The sequence below is a fragment of the Phyllobates terribilis genome, unplaced genomic scaffold (assembly GCF_046119375.1).
Source record: "Phyllobates terribilis strain yellow unplaced genomic scaffold, ASM4611937v1 Scaffold_1__5_contigs__length_1240528914, whole genome shotgun sequence".
Classification (NCBI taxonomy): Eukaryota; Metazoa; Chordata; class Amphibia; order Anura; family Dendrobatidae; genus Phyllobates; species Phyllobates terribilis.
Window position 1 is genome coordinate 400336699 of NW_027362761.1, and position 17870 is coordinate 400354568.

At 42.9% G+C, this 17870-nt stretch overlaps 1 protein-coding gene across 4 annotated transcripts in view; it reads right to left on the reverse strand.

Annotated features, from left to right (window-relative positions):
- The window catches only part of SNX24 (sorting nexin 24), a 187432-nt gene that overhangs the window by 134884 nt on the left and 34678 nt on the right, over nucleotides 1-17870 (reverse strand). For 2 of the 4 annotated variants that reach the window (XM_073676834.1, XM_073676826.1), the window contains exon 2: nucleotides 2245-2421. The exons of the other annotated variants lie outside the window; for them this stretch is intronic. In XM_073676834.1, coding sequence (XP_073532935.1) covers nucleotides 2245-2394 — 150 coding nt within the window. In that variant the 5' untranslated portion in view covers nucleotides 2395-2421. The remainder of the gene's footprint in view (nucleotides 1-2244; nucleotides 2422-17870) is intronic. 4 annotated transcript variants of the gene reach the window in all.

The window sequence follows — 17870 nt, forward strand, 5'->3', positions numbered from 1 at the left end:
GAGAGAAATTTTATACTCGATTATTTAAAGGGGCTCGTAAGGTTCGTCACATAAACTCCTCAGGACCATGTTTAAGTTCCATGATGGGACATAAGATTTAATTGTTGGTCTTAACCTTGTTGTGGCCTTAATGAACCTCTCGACCCTTGGATGATGGGCCAGCGGATAATCCATGAAAGCATTCAATGCTGCAATCTGAACTTTCAAGGTGATGGGCCTTAGGCCTTTCTCAAACCCCATCTGTAGGAATTCCAATATTTTCGGAAAGTTTGGATCTGAACTCTCTGATGTTGACTGATACTGTGAACAGAATTTCTTCCAAACTTTTGTGTAGATTGCAGAGGTCACTGGCTTTCTACTATTTTGCATTGTTGAGATGACAGAATCTGACAGTCCTCTAGATCTCAGGATCTGCCTTTCAGGGTCCAGGCCGAAAGTTGGAGAAATTTCACAACGGGATGGTATATCGGACCCTGGAATAGCAAATCTTGTCTCTCTGGAAGATTAATTGGGTCTTTCAGGAACATCTTCTTCAGTAAGGGGAACCAGCTTCTCCTGGGCCAAAAGGGTAGGATTATTATTACCCTGGCCTGGTCCTCCTGAATCTTCCTTAGTACTAACGGTATTAAAGGTAAAGGAGGGAAAGCGTAAGCTAGGTTCATGTTCCAACTTTGAGATAAGGCGTCTATCCCTGTAGGTCTGTCTCTTGGATTGAGGGAGAAGAATTTTCTCCGCCTTTGCGTTTTTCCGCGTAGCGAACAGATCCCATTGGGAAATGCCCCATTGATTGATTGTTGTTAATGAAAGGATGGATCTTTCTGCTCACTGGAAAATTTTTCCCACTAAGGACTGCAGCTGGTGATGTCGTGGACACCCCTGATGTTTGAGGAAGGCCACTGTCGTCATGTTGTCCCTCAGCACCCTGACATGCTGACCTTTTAGCTGCTTTTGACACCTTCTCAGTGCCTCCCAGACTGCCTGAAGCTCTTAGATTTGATGACCTGGGGAGATCCTGCTCTTGCCAGGTACCTTGTAGGTATTGATTGTTTATGTGAGCCCCCCAGCCACTGCCGCTTGCGTCGGTTATGACCGTGACGAATGAAGCTAATCTCCACATAACTCCTTTATGTAGGTTGGCCTTGGAGGACCACCATGTTAGCGATTTCCTCGTTACTTTTGACAAGGATATTCTCTTGTCCAGATCCCTCATCTTCCTGCTCCAGGTTGATAAAATTTGTTGCTGTAGTTGTCTTGAATGGAATTGGCTCCACCTGACTCCCGATATGGAAGCTGTCATGAGACCCAGGATTTTCATACATTCTCGGATGGAGACTTTTGTTTTTCTCCCAAAATCCTTGATTCTGTCCCTGAGCTCCCTTTGTTTCTTTTCCGGTAGAAAAGACATCTGCTGTTCTGAGTCTAGGAGGATTCCCAAAAAGATTTTTCTTCTTTCTGGAATAAGGTGTGATTTTTCCCAGTTTATAATCCATCCTAGATTTCTTAGGGTCAGGATGGTTGAGGTTAGACTGGCTCTTAGCTGTTGCGGAGACTCTGCCAACACGAGGAAGTCGTCCAGATATTTAATTATTAATATCCCTTGCTCTCTGAGAAACGTCATAACTTCGGCCATTAGTTTGGTAAAGATCCGTGGGGTCGAGGAAAGACCAAACAGAAGACAAGTGAATTGGTAATGTAGTATGGTGTCTCCTTCTTTTAGTGCGAATTGTAGATATTTTGACTGTGATGGTGAATAGGAACATGATAATATGCCTCCTTGAGGTCTATTGTGCCCTTCACCATGTTCTGCCTGATTAGAGGAATTGTTGACCTGATCGATTCCATCTTGAATCTTTTGTATACAACTGATCTGTTTAGAGATTTTAGATTTATAATTGTGCCATAATCGCCCCCGGGTTTTTTTTTATTGTAAAAAGACTGGAGTAGTAACCCAGAAACCGTTCTGCCTCTGGCACTGGTATCACTGCTCCTTAGTATCAGTTTTTTCACGTCTGTCAGTAGTCTTTTGGAGACCTGAGGAGGAGACCGAGTCATTAAGTGGAATTTTCCCTGTGGGATCTGTTCAAATTCTATCTTGTAGCCCTCTGCAATGGATTGGAGAATCCATGGACTGTTGGAAACTTCCATCCATGCTCTGTGGAAATGTTGGAGTCTTCCTCACACTTTCTTGGCGTCATGGTCTACGCATGTTAACACTTGTAGCACGAAGGAGATTTCTTGTCTTACCTCCCTTCTGGTAGCTCCATCTACCCGACTTTCCTTTCCCAGAATATTCCATCCTCTGCTGGTAACGTGGCCTCTGAAAGGATGACACTTTCTTAGGTCTTTCTTCTGGGAATCCCTTTTTTTCATCAGAGGCTTTCTCCAGTATTTCATCCAATACCGGACTAAATACACAGAGTCCTGAAAAAGAGATGGCACATAATTTGCTTTTAGAGTGGCTATCCCCTGAAAAGGTTTTCAGCCATATTGCCCTTCTGGATGCGCTAAAAAGAGCTCCATTCCCGGCAGCAAATCTAATTGACCCTGCTGAAGCGTCGACCATAAATCCCGTAGCCATCTTAAGTAGTGGAATAGAGTCCAGGATCTCTTCCCTGGCTACAGCCATATGATCATGGACCTCGCAGCAGAAGTAGATGCAATATTGACCTTTATAATTGCGGCAGAGGTTTCCAAGGTTTTTTTGAGGAGACTGTCTGCCTTCCTGTCCATTGAGTTCTTTACACATAACGAGTCCTCAAATGGAATGGATGTCTTACTCACTACTGTGGCTATCGGGATATCAATTTTGGGGGTTTCTTCCCATAATTTAATGTCTTCTGGTTCAAATGGCAGGCGAGTTTTGAAGCTTCTGGGAATGACTAGAATCTTTTCCACGTCCTCCCACTCCTCCAGAATCAATGATTTTATGTGATTATTGACGGGGAATACCCTGTTCATGAAGGTTCTCAACCCCCCAAACATCTCATCTTGTACTGATGAGGGTTGGTAAGTGTCTTCCACTTGTATAGTATTCCTCACCGCTGATAGAAGCGTATCGGTATCTTCCCAGGAGAAGAGGTATTTTTTCTTTTCCATTGGGGGATTTGAGATGGACCTTTCCCTGTCCTGATCAGGATCGGAGAAATCTGACAGCTCCTCCTCCCCTGAACTGGACTCTAACCGTGGCCTTTTCTGACGGGGCGCACTCTGAGAAGCTTGCAGAGAGACTAAGTCCATTACTGTACTCTGGACTTCCTCTCTCACTATGGCTCTTAAGTCGGACATGAAGGAGGAATGTTCTTCCTTAACTACTTTGGCAATACAGATGGAGCATAGCTCTTTTCCGTATGTGTCCGGCAGTTTCTTATTACAGATGGCGCATCTCCTTTTCTTACGAACTGATGTCGTCATGACTTTCTTAGGAGTCTCCTTGCCCTAAAAAATGACATTGGACACCCGACATTTACTACCGCAGATGGGAACAGGATACAACAGGGGAACTATCTAGTAAACTTACTTGGACTGGAGGTTCAGCCAGAGTATCAGAGCAACCAATGGATAGACCTTACATTACCGGTGATCTGGCTGTCCCTTCCCCCTCTATAAATAGCATTTCTCACCAGTCTTCCATCTGAATCGTCAAGAAAACGGTGTTTCCTCTTTAATTCTGGTTTGGCGCCATTTTTTCAAACACCCGGAAGTGCGTTCCACGGTGGAACGCACGCCGGTTACTAGAGGTTCGCACATCGCTCCCTCTGTAACTGGAAGTGCTGCTTTCTCCATAATTGCGGCGCATGCCGGAGCTATGTGTGGGGCTATAGCAGCTGGAACCCAGAGCCCCCTCTGCGGGGGAGACGGTTCCTCTCCGGGAGCCTCTGTTTCTACTGGATAAAAAGGCTGAGGGACCTCTTGTTCAGCGGGGTGTCGACCTCTGGACCACGGCAGAAGGGGGGGAGGAATGCGAGGATCCCATCCCGATCCTCCTGCGTCCGGCTTCAGGAACTATAGCTCCTGGTGCACGCGAGTCCTCTTCTGTGTCAGTCCCTGATAGGGACAAGAAAAACACTGGAGTCGGGGTGGAGGGAGCGGTCCTTTAACCTCTTGTGTGTTTCCTGTCCCTATCAAGGATATGAAGGACAGCCTCCTGATGGTGCGGTCAGGAGAGACGTCCTGGAAAATAAGAGTTAGGCTGCGTTCACACATTGCGTATTTCCCTGCGTTTTTTTACGCTGCGTATTTTCCTGCTTTTTTTTACCTGCGTTTCTTTAAGCAGGTAAAAAAAGCACCTCCATTCACACACTGCGTAAAAAAGCGCAGCAAAAAACGCAGTGTGAAAATGAAGGGTGACATGTGTACTGTCTGTGTCTGTGTGTCGTGTGTGTACTGTCTGTGTCTATGTGTCCTGTGTGTCTATGTGTCGTGTGTGTGTCCAGACTATGGATACTCACCTACCCGATGGATGAGAGACACGTCTGCTCCTTCCCACGCTTGCAGCATCTGCCGTGAAGCGATCAGCAGACTGTCAGCTGACCGGCTTGTAATCAGCTGACCGGCCGGTTACAAGCCGGTTAGCTAACAGCTCACCGGCAAATGCTGGAAGCGCGGGATTGGAGCGGACCGGACCGGACGCCTCTCCCCTGACATCGGGTAGGTGAGTATCCATCCTGCGCCTCCGTAAAAAAGCGATGGAATTACGGAGTGTGTGAACACCGCTGCGTAATTCCATCGCTTATAATGGGCACAATAGAGATAAAGCGCAGGACGCAGCTGCGTAAAGAATTGACATGCCAATTCTTTACGCAGCTGCGCTTTCCCGCTGCGTAAAATTACACAGTGTCTGAACGGCAAAGTGAATTTCCCATTCACTTTGCTGGCAGACACAAAGCACATTGCGTATTTTCAAAAAGCGCGCGAAAATACGCAATGTGTGAACGTAGCCTTATAGCTCTCAGAATGCAGCAAAGCAAAAACAAACAACAAAAATCTGTTAAGTCATAAAGACCAAATTAGGCTCTGTGTTAAAAGGTTAAAACATAGCAGTTAAAGCATACTATTTCAGGTAACTTTTCAGAAAAAGTTGTCATGTGTGTCCACATAAGGAATATCTCTGCTTATTATATGAACTGGATCCTGAAATTTTCACCAGTTCTCCTGTCTGTAGGGTTCATCTTTAATTTTTATCACTCTCTGAACTAATGGCAGACATTTGTTGACCAGACTATGATATCTTCTGTAAGAAGAACACAAAGAAAGAAGGATTTCTGTTCTTATTTTGCTTTGAGGTACACAAACAGAAGCAACATGAAAGACATTGTACAGCAATACTGAGCAGTGTAAATGTGAATCCAACTTTGAGAGAAGCTAACCTATTTTGCTAAAAAGCTGCTGTTGATCTGTGAGTGCTCCCCTACCTGGGTATCACTCTGCTCACCCTCCTCCCCTTTCCATAGAATATAATAGCAGGTTTACTCTGGCACCATACTGTGCTAGCTGTCCATCTTGTTTTGATTGAGACAAGCTGTTTTTACCCCACAGTAAATGGTGAGTACAAGAGGCAACTGGGTGGATGAGAAGTGGCTCATATGTAGTGAAGTAAGCAGATATCTCTGATAAGATATATTAAGAAAGTTTATTATATTTGGCTTGTACTAATGATTTATGCATTTTGCTGAAGTGACAGTGACCACTTTAACCCCTTCCCCTGGCAGCCAGTTTGGGCTTTCATGACCAAGCCCCATTTCTCAAAACTGGCATGTGTCACATACGTGGTGATAACTTTGGACTACTTCTACACACGCCGGTGATGTTTAGGCAGTTTTTTGTTGCTCGTACTATATGTTCGTGGTCAAATAGGCAAATATGTTTTGTGTTTATTTATGAAAAATCTGCTGAAAATGTATTTTTAACATTTAGAGTTTTTAGAGACACTTCACTGAAAGGCCTGCGGTCAACATGACTGTAACGTCACCGAAGGTCCTTCAGTCTTGCACGCGAGCAGAGGGAAGGAGGCCGGGGGCCGCCAGAAGGTGAATATATCTTTATTTTTTATTTTATTCTTGTTTTACAGCTTTTTTAATGGTACCTGAGTGTGGATGAGACTCTCCTCTCCTCCACACCCGGGTACCATCCGCACATAAGAACGCGCCAATAACGCAAGTACAGATGCAGTCTTGCGGAATTGGTGCGTTCTAATGCAAGTCAATGGCGGCGAAAACGCTGCGTTTACGCAAAATTAATTGACATGCTGCGGATTTTTGAGCGCAGCGTTTACGCTGCGGAAAAATCCACATCATGGGCACAGCACATGCGGATTTCAATTGGGGAACATTGCTGCCCTTCTACCATGCGTTTTTAATGCTTTTCCGCGGCGATTAAACAGCTGCAAAAACGCCGCAGAAACGCATTAAAAACGCATCGTGTGAACTCAGCCTTATTCACTTTTGAAGTGACTTTGAGAGTCTTACATCCTGGAAATTCTCCAAAAGTAACATTTGAAACACTGCACCCCTTAAAGTATTGAAAACCTCATGTGCATCACAGGAATTATCGTAAAGTGGAATGAAAAATAAATTAAAAATTAAATTTTTCCACTAAAATGTCGATTTAGCGCCAAAATGTTTCAATGAAAATTTAGGGCACAATTCAACATTTGTGGGTTTGGTGTTCTTTTTTTTTTGTTTATTTTTTTAAGCTCACTCTTCTTTTTTTTGTATTGTGGCACTTGTTGACGGAATTAGCGCTAAATTCTTAAAAATGAAAAAAAAAAACACTTTAGATTGTCTTTGACACGTTCTGTATTTTTTTTAGTGCAAAAAAGTATCATAGTTCGCTAAAAGATGCAAAATTTGAGTCAAAATCACTGGCACACAAAGTCCCTTCACAATTGATCAGTCAAAAAAGATTTGGAACATAATTCCATAATGGACATAAAAACAAAACAAAAAAAAACTACACATGTAAAACAGGTTTTAAAAATGGCTCAAATAAAGGAAAAATAAGGTGCGAATGAAAAACAGGAGAAAAACACCAAAAACTAGCCAAAAAATATGAAGAGATGCAATAATGAATCGAACCCTAAGGTTTGTCAACGCCACTCTATAATAATAATAATAATAATAATAATAGTTTATTTTTATAGCGCCAACATATTCCGCAGCACTTTACAAATTTTAGGGGGGACTTATACAGACAATACAGAATAAGCATATCTCATATCGAAAGGAGTGAGGGCCCTGCTCGCAAGCTTACAGTCTATGAGGAAGTGGGGGAGACAAAAAAGGTAAAAAGTACATATATTGTATAATGCAGCCTTGATATACTGAATAGGATAAATAATAATACATGGACTGGTCGCCAGCCAGTATGTGTGCAGTCCTGACAGAGGCTTTTATGTGCATGGTTGGTTTGAACCCGAAGTTGAAGAAGATTTTAATATGGGGGAAAGCTGGGATGGACAGAGTGTGTTTAGGTGATACGCCAGTCTAAAGAAATGTGTTTTTAGGGTTCGCTTGAAACTGTGGGTATTGGGAATTAATCGAACTGTCCTGGGTAGTGCATTCCAGAGAATTGGCGCAGCACGCGAGAAATCTTGGAGACGGGAGTGGGAAGTTCGGATTATGGAGGATTTTAGTTTCAAGTCATTTGCAGAACGGAGGGCACGTGTAGGGTGGTAGACTGAGACAAGGGAGGAGATGTAGGGGGGTACTGAAGCATGGAGCGCTTTGTGGGTAAGCGTGATAAGTTTAAAACGAACTCTATATTGGATGGGCAACCAATGCAATGACTGGCACAGGGAAGAGGCATCTGAGTAGCGGTTGGCGAGGAATATGATCCTGGCTGCTGCGTTCAGGACGGATTGGAGAGGGGAGAGTTTAGTAAGAGGGAGACCGATTAGTAGAGCGTTGCAATAGTCAAGACGAGAATGAATAAGAGCGACAGTAAGAGTTTTTGCCGAGTCAAAGGTGAGAAAAGTCCTGATTCTTGAGAGGTTTTTGAGGTGTAGATGACATGAACGAGCGAGTGATTTGATGTGAGGAGTGAAAGAAAGATCTGAATCAAAAATGACCCCAAGACAGCGGGCTTGTAGCTGGGGAGTAATGGTTGAGCCACAAACGGAGATGGCAATATCGGGCACAGGTAGATTAATGGAGGGAGGAAAGACGAGTAGTTCAGTTTTTGACAGATTCAGTTTTAGGTAGAGGGAGGACATAATGTTAGACACAGCAGAAAGACAATCACTGGTCTTTTGTAGTAATGCAGGGGTGATGTCCGGAGCAGAGGTGTATAATTGGGTGTCATCAGCATAGAGATGGTACTGAAAACCGAATCTACTGATTGTTTGTCCAATAGATTTTACAATGCATTCTTCAGAGATTAATACTGAGAACAAGGATAAATGCTCACTACATAAAATTATATAATGTATGGCATACAACTCTTACTCATTGCATAGATGTATTTCTATTTCTGTAGTAAAACACATCATTGCCCATTGCACATGACCTGATAAATTGTACTAAGTGCTCCAGGTCAACTATGACAAGAATCCCCATACTATACATGCAAATAGACTTGTAGAAAGTCCTTTCAACTCAAAATAAAATCCCAGGCAGATTTTTTCTCCTCCACAGAAAAAAAATAGTCATGGTAATAAGTAGAAAGTTACATATTCGGCATGGAAAAGCAGAGGAATAACTAAATACGTGACAACTGGTCACATCTGCTCTACAACCAGAAGCAAATCCACTGCAAACTTGGGCTAGAAATTCGAGGGTTAGCCTAAGATTTCTGAGTCAGAAATACACGTTCATTATTAAAAAGACAGTTCTAATCTTCTGTATTCAGGATCACAACGTTCACGCTGCCTCCCAGATGCCAGGGGCGGCGCATCCTGGAGATCCACAAATCCTTCTGTCTCCTCATGTAATCCCAGATTTTTTATGCTGAAAATAGTTCTTAATGACATTGGTTGTATGTTTGGGGTCGTTATCCTGCTGCAGAATAAATTTGGAGCCCATCAGACGCCTCCCTGATGGTATTGCATGATGGTTAAGTATCTACCTGTATTTCTCAGAATTGAGGACACCAAGAAATGGGTAACATTAAGGATTGTAGAAGTAATGTTCAGAAAGGAAACTCAGTGCAGCAGATGAAAGATGCATCATGTGCATCGCCATTCGAAATGGGAAGATGTCCAGCAGTGCCATCAGCTCAGAACCGGTAGCAACCAGTACAACCCAGTAGTCTTCATGGAAGAATTGCAGCCATTCGTCATGGAAACAAGGCAAAGTGACTCAAATAATGCGCAAACTGGGGTGTAGAAAAATGGCAGCAGGTGCTCTGGAGTGCTAAGTCAAAATTAGAAATATTTTGCTGTAACAGAAGACAGTTTATTTGCCAAAGGGCTTGAGAGCGATATAATAATGATTGTCTGCAAGCAGCAGTGAAGCATGATTGAGGTTCCTGGCAAGTTTGGGGCCGCATGTCAGCAAATAGAGTTAAGAATTTGGTCAAGATTAATGGTGTCCTCAATGCTGAGAAATACAGGCAGATACTCATCAACATACAATACCATCAAGGAGGCGTCTGATTAGCTCCAAATGTATTCTGCAGCAGGAAAATGTCCCCAAACATACAGCCAATGTCATTAAAGAAGCACTCCCATCAAAATGTATATACTCTTATTATATTGCAGTCATTAAGTTATATGGCACTGCGTACTTACAATTGCTTATTTTGCTATTCTACTCAGCTAATTCTTGTATTTTACCTCAGGTCTATGACATGACATGATTAAAAATGGACTAGCTAAATCCTTCTAAGCTCTATGTAGTAACAGGAGGTCAATTTTCCCTGTATGACTCATCAGTCACTGCAAAAGTCAATAGCAGAGGGAGAAGGGAGCATATGCGTCAGGAGTTGAAGAGCAGAATGATTTCTGCAGAGACAACAGACTACCTGTTTCTACATAGAGCAGAGAAAAGAAGAATTTGCTGGGTAGAAGAGCAAAATGAGCAATGGTAAGTACACAGTATCATATAGTATGATGATTGCAATATATTAAAAATAACCTGTCAGCAGGTTTTTGCTACCTCATCTGAGAACAAAAACCTAAAGAGATAAACTGGAATATAAGTTGGGGAGCATGCAGAGTGTAGGTGCATGTTCACACTGGCCACTAAACAGACACAAACAAAATAAGCAAATATCCTGCATTAAATAAATAGCAATAAGGCATGAAAATAATATAGGGTACTTAGTTAACATAATTTTGATCAAAAAAACGTAAAGGCCATCCCACCACGTCAAGGTGACCCTATTTGGGAAGGTCCTACCTCTAGTATTAAAACCTAACTATATGTCAAATGGCATAATGTGAATAAGGGCTGAGAAGGACTAAGACCCGGCTAATGGACACCCAGCCATGGGAAAGTATATGAATCTAATGTCCAGTGTCCATTAGCAGAGTCTCAGTCCTTCTCAGCCCTTATTCACATTACATCACTTGACATATGGTAAGGTTTTAATACTAGAGGTTAGGGTTGTCCCGAATAGGGTCACCTTGACGTGGTGGGATGGCTTTTTCATCAAAATTATGCTAACTAACACCTTATATTATTTTCAAGCACTATTGCTATTTAATGCAGGGTATTTGCTTATTTGGTTTTTATCTTAGGTGTGGTCTCATCTGAGAGCAGCCTGATGTAGGCAAAGAGAAGCTGAATCCAGTGATGTGTCACTTAGTATACAGGGTGCAGCCGTTCTGACACAATCAAAGTTTTCAGCTTTAGCAATGAAGCAGAGCTGAGAAAGCTAACCCCGCCCACACCATTCTCTCTATATACGAGAATGTCTATAGACCGTGAGGTGCTCATCACAGGAGGGGGTGTTACTGAACCAGGAGGCTAGGGCTGCTGGGTCACAGCAATGATAAGATCCTGGTGCTAAAACAATCATTACAGCAAACAAGAGCTTGATAAGAGAGGCATTGCTGAAATCAGTGTTTTAACCCCTACAGCATGCTGTCTTCAGGTTATATAGCAAAAACCTGCTGACAGATACCCTTTAAGAGGATACAAAATTTGATGAGCATGCTTCTTTAAGAACTATTTTCAGCATGAAGAAGAACAGGGAGAACTGATCTCAACCTCAAGTCTGAAGGATTTGCACATGCCTACATCCACAGGTTTGTGGTTATTTCTCTGAGATGTATGGGACAACCTCCCCGCCACGTCCCTTATGAACTGTGTGCTAGTAGAACTGATTCTTTGATGCTACTTTTAAAAGCAAAGGGCGGTCACACCAAATATTGATCTGATTTAGAGTTCTCTTTGTTCAATCACTTTAGTTTTATCAATTAACAAAATGCTAACTATTAACACTTCTACCTTGGTAAGCATTCTTACTTTATAAAGTATTTTTCCAGATCCTGACGAAAAATTTCTATTTTTATTTGCTTTTAATTGAACAATAAAGGAAGCACATAAAAAATAATGTCTCAATATTGTGCAATCATCACACTTAAAATGTAATAGACAGACATCCTAGAAGTAATTAGAAATGGTAAATGCATATTATATGTCACGCATGACCTTTATATATTAAATGTATGTCACCTTGACCTGTGAAAGCAATGGATGGCAATTGGGTCAATAGAAATCAAATGAGAACTAATTTATTCGGGGCTGTCAGGTATCTCAATCAACTGCAGAAATAGGGAAGGGATTTATAATTCTGCTATTGACGTGGGCAGCACATTTAGATGATAACCAGGGTGTACTAATGTCATTTTGAAGTTGAATTGTTCCCAATGGTCAATCGCCGGGAGGACTCGTATATAAAGGTCAATAGTGGGCAAACTGTGGACACCTGTTGCATTGATAAGCACAGAAGGAAGTCCTAAGATCCTGTGAATGCATGACAGGTAAAATCCTAGTGGACAGATCACATACGTCAGAAACAATCATTTTAACCTGAATGAAGTCAATGATTGAAACACTGCAGCTAATGTGATGTACCAAGAAGCAATGCCTTAAATTGTTTTGCCTTTATGAAGTCCCAGATAGGGGTAGAATACATGTTTCCTGCTCCCGAGACAAGCCTTTTGTAGAACAAGATTTTTTTACTTTTCTTACCTACTCTATAAGGCTGGGGCTGCAGAGACTTTGGCCTCGACACAAGTCGGGTGGCCAAAGATAGCTCTGTGCAGCGGCTACATCACAGCAAAATGCTGGGGAATGGGGTCATTGTGATCTCTAGGTTATCACGACCATGAGAAGAAAGTTGCAAAGAAATCCAGCAGGTTCCGACTTTTTGCGACTTGCTTGTCAGAGCACCCTAGGGGTCGCAACGTGAGCCCATTCACATGCATTATGCTGCAATAAAGCAGATGCACAAAGCGATTTTTGGCTGCTGGGCCGGTTTCGTGGACAAAATCACAATGTAGCCCCAGCCTATTACTGACTGCCCGCCACACGCCATGTCTGAGGAAGAAGGTTTAAAGCCAAGTCAGCAAACCAGATTTGGAAACATGCAATTTAGATATTACACTTTTAAAAAATACATACACATATGTACTGTATTTTTCGGACTATAAGGCGCGCATGGGCATGGGGAGCAGTGAATATTTGTTTTCCTTAATAGCCGGCACACTGTGCCTGAAGCGCGGCTCCTGGTATATATGGTACCCTTCATCCCTGTATGTATAGCCCCCCTCATCCCAGTGTGTATGGCCCCCCTCATCCCAGTATGTATGGCCCCCTTCATCCCTCTTCCTGGTATGTACGGAACCCTTCATCCCTGTATGTATAGCTCCCCCTGAACCCCGTCACGCTGCACAGAAAAAAAATAAACAATTCTACTCACATTCTCTCTCCTCCAGCGCTGTGTCCCGCTCTGTGCTGGAATAGTCACTGCTCCCCACGCCGGGACTGCATGCGTGGGAGCATGACCATTCATTCTCCCTAATAGCGCGCACCACACTGTAGCCACAGCGCTCGGGGGTCAGTGTACCCGCTATTAAAGTCCATGAATATTCACCACTCCCATGCGCTGCGGCTTCAGTGTGGTGCGCGCTATTAGGGAGAATGAATGGTCATGCTCCCACGCACGCAGTCCCGGCGTGGGGAGCAGTGACTATTCCGGCACAGAGCGGAACACATCGCTGGAGGAGAGAGGAGGTGAGTATAATTGTTTTTTTTTTTCTGTGCAGCGTGACGGGGATCAGGGGGTGCCAAGCATACCAGGATGAGGGGGGGGCATACATACCGGGATGAAGAGTGCCATACATACCAGGAAGAGGAATGAATGTGCCATACATACCAGGAAGAGGGATGAAAGTGCCATACATACCAGGATGGGTGTGAGGGGGAAGGGGCCATACATACCAAGAAGAGGGATGAGGGGGGCCATGCATATCAGGATGGGGATGAGGGCCACATATAACAGGAAGGATGGGGCCATATATACCAGGATGGGGGATATTAACAGAATTGGGGGACATTATCGCTATAACAGTATCTGCAGCAGACCCTCTCCCCCTTAACAGGGCATCATGACCACATTTTTTGCTTAATTTTTTTTCTATTTTCCTCCTCTAAAACCTTGGTGCGTCTTATAGTCCGAAAAATAAGGTATATCATATTGCTGCATTTTTATTACTCTGATGCAGTCTTTTTACAATAGATAAAAAAATATGTATATAATTTTTTTTTATTTTAGCTCTCATTTTTGTCTACAACTGAGATGGAATGTGGACATGCATAAGCATATGGCGTACTTGTGGTCACCTGATGTCAGCTTCCGGCCCCAGAGAATTCAGAAAGCGCACGCTGGGCACAATGTGAGGATTCACAAGTCTGCAGTCATGGAAGGACTGCAGACTATTGTGCCAAACCTGGACAACCCTTTTAAGGTATTGGATCTACATTATTTCCACTTTGAGTATGTAATAATCCATTTTATGCTTTCATCTGTTGAATGTATTAATGCTTCTCTCACTGCTTTCTGCATCCGTCACCCACAGGTTCCCATGTTTAAAAAGCTACACCCTACACTAGTATTGTACTTGCTCAGGAGCCGTGTATTATAGACAGATAGTAACTTCACAGGATGTCACATAATCTTGAAAGGGTTTTCTAGAACTTTTGATTTGATCAATATCAGTGTGGTTCCATCGCCCTGGATCCTGGGCTTATAGAAGCTCATGTCCCTTACATACTAAGCACAGTTCAGTTGTAGTAGCTATGCCTGGTATTGCTGCTTACTCACACTCACTTGTGTAGGAATGAGCTGCAGTACCAGATATAGCCACTATAAAATGTATGGTGCTCTACAGCCCCTTTAATCACTTGATTGGTGTGCGTGTTGAGAGTCGGACTCCACTGATGTTTTATTGATGGACTTTCCTAAAAAGAGACCATGAATATCAGTTCTGATTTCAGAATTTATTTCTCTGAAGGGGAAGGGTGGGAATTTTCGGGCAATAAAGCAGCAAAACAAGAATATCTGCTGATGGAGGGAATCCCAAGTATCACTTTACATCTGGAATCCAGTAGTATGTATTGTATCACATGTATGTCAGCACACAATACTTCACAGGATTACTAATAACTACTTATACTTGTATGACTGGACGGCAGAGTAACTTGAAACACACGTCGTTCTCCGCAACCAAAATAACTTTTTCTTGCTGTAAACAGCAGTAACAATGACAAATACGTCGCTGAGAGCCCCGTCTTCCAAGTGAACAAACTGATGTCTTAGACATTGTTGGATTATTTTCAATACATTACACTTGCCCCAGGGAGAAGTCTAACTGGTTTTCCACCTGTCTGGTCGGGTGAATCAACAGCTGGCTGAGCCCTTTAAGAATAAAACTCCTCCAAATAGGCAGACACTTTCAGATCTCTTCTACCATGTAGAGCCACTACTTGCCAAAAATATAAGAAGTATAAAGCACTTTAAAAAAAGAACTGAACTGAGCCCCTGATGCTTTATACTACAGGTCCTCATGAACATTAGATAGACATATTTTACTCCAGGGGTCTCAAAATCACAACAACTCCTAACAGGGAAGCAATGGCTTTCCTTCACCATGACTTATGGAGGGTGGGGTGACCGGAGGTTAGAGGGAGCTCCGTAGTATTTCACCATTCCCGGGTCAGGCCCAGGAGACCTGTAGAGGTCACGGCACATCTGAAGGCCTCGAGGCTGCTACCCTGCTTGTAATACTACTGTTAAACATGTGCCCAGAGACCCAGCACCAACCAATGTCACACCAGGTGAGCAATCTGCCTACCCAGAGGCAGAATCCATCTACTTACCTGCCAGTTTCTAACACTAATTTCTCATGAGGAGCTCTGCTTCATTTCTTCAGGACTTTGCTCATTTTTCGTATCCACATCCCGATGATCTAACTTTCTATTCAATAAGGGCCCAGTCCTAATTGTTCTTGAGGCTTACCCTTCTCTCTGCTGTCAAGCAACCTGCAACAACAGTTGCAATGTCATCAACGTCGTAAAAAGAGGTCAATTACAAAAGAAAGGAGAATTTGTCAGGTGGGAAAACTTGTATTTCGTCACCCAGATAAAATACAATGCCTTATTTGTCTGCAGTCAATTTCCATGTCGAAGGAATATAATGTGCGCAGGCGCTCGGATGCCGTGCAGACAGCATTACAACATGTTAACACGAAAAATTAGGAAGGAAAAAGCTCAGCAACTCAAAGCGCCATTTACAAAACAAAACGTTTTTTCTCAACGATTAACAAAGTCAGAAAAAATTCTGTAACAGTAAGTTTAATCAAAATCATCACAATCATTTACTTGAGGCCAATTTGTTAAGTACTGCATGATAAAAGCAAGCGAAATGCTCTGCGCCGATAAAAATCTGTCAATAATCACAGTCGCAAGCAGGATTACCGAATTATCCAGTAAGGTGCAGCAACAACTCATTCATGCTGCGAAAGATCAAGTGCATCTTCACTTGCACTTGATAAAAGTACAGACTTTCCAAAATATCAGATTTTCAAAATCAGCTTTACTTACTCACTGCTGATCTAGCGCTGCCTCCCCGCTGCTGCCCCCATCTTTGCTGACATTACAAGTTTTACAACAATAGTATGTGAACACTGCAGCCAATCTCTGAGTTCAGTGGTGATGCCGATGAAGACTGCACGAAGACCACAGAGACCAGTGAGTGACTGCAGCTGTCACGTGCTGTAGTAATGATATCACTGATCAGCCATGTCAACAAAGACAGGGGCAGAGGCGGAGAGGCAGCACTGGAGCAGCATGGGAAAGTAATGGCAAATTAGCTTTGTTTTGTTTTTTTTTAACAGAAAATAAACAGAAAGTGGACAGTCCCTTGAACACTGCCTTATACGCCACTCTATCATGAAGGAAGACTAACGGCGCATTTACATCTACTACTGACCGTGGCTGCTAAACGATTGCATATTTACAGTAGACAATCCAACGATGGTTGTGTGAGCACACAATCTCCTGGGATCAGTAGTACATCATGTGTTTACTCATGATGATGATGATGATGATTTGCACCCAAGTGTGACCGATCCAATCACCCGATGAATGAGCGTTTTGGGTGTTGCTGACATGTTTACACAAGCCGATAATTGTCGAACGAACTTCCTAATGATCACTCATTACCGATTATCAGCTCAGCACTCTCAGCAAAATTTCATCTCCTAATTTTGTCTAAATATGTATGTGATGTAGTGTAGATGCATCCGCTCATCTTGTGGGTCACAATAGCGCTCCTCTGCTCTCCGGGCTCACACAGGGACTGCTGTGTAGGGTGGTGCTGCTTCCACCAATGTCAGGTCAAGCCTCCATAGACTTACAGTGTGAACAAGACATATATAAACCCCAATGTGATCCAGCCAATCTGACTGAAGTCACATGAGCCAGAAGAAGAAAGAAGCAGGGCTGGAAACTGGAGAAGACTGCGAATGCAAAGTATTTTACTATATCTACACTAGATACATATTTAGAAAGAATTAGGAGATACCAATTTATATGGGAGTGCTCCTGTAAGGTTAATAAACCTCCAGGGTATGAGGTATGTTCACCTTTGAACACCATTTCACGGTATTTATATATGTTATCAACATAAAGGTGTCAGGAACCTTGCAAATACTTCACTTTTCTTATCGTGAAGTGAGGCCAAGCAGCGTTCACCATTTAGCTGAAAACTACATACAGTAATATCTGACTGGAGCAGAATTAGATAATTGTGCATTAGCTCGTACAAAGACCCTGAACCCCAGAATGCAGCCCAGAAATGTGAATACAGCTGTGGATGACATCAAAACAATGGGGAAGATGTATGAGGATCTGCATACCAGAACGCTTCATTGTTCTCTCTGCCAGAAGTGTGTGGAGTAGGGGCCTGCCTGCCCGCGTCTCAAATAATATGTGGAATAGGGCCACGTCTGTCCGCGTCTCATATAATGTGTGGAATAGGGCCACGTCTGTCCATGTCTCATATAATGTGTGGAATTGGGCCACGTCTGCCCATGTCTCAAATAAAAAACGCTAAGTCAAACCTTTGATAAAGGAGATGACGTAGGCATGAGGAATAGTGTTGCAGGGCATCATAAATATGGCGCCTGGCATGGATATTATGCACCAGCTCATTGACAAATCTAACTGAAGTATATGCAAAGTTATTTAATCTCTTGTTGTTCATATACTGTATGTAAATGTATAATGTTCAAAGCCAATTTGTATCAAAATGGATCTGCAGAGGGATGAACTCATCAGAAGTTAGTAGAGTTCAAGCCTGCGAGGACCCGCTCTCCCTCTACCAATCTGTCAAAGTTAGCGCATGGTTATTGTACGAGCTTTGGA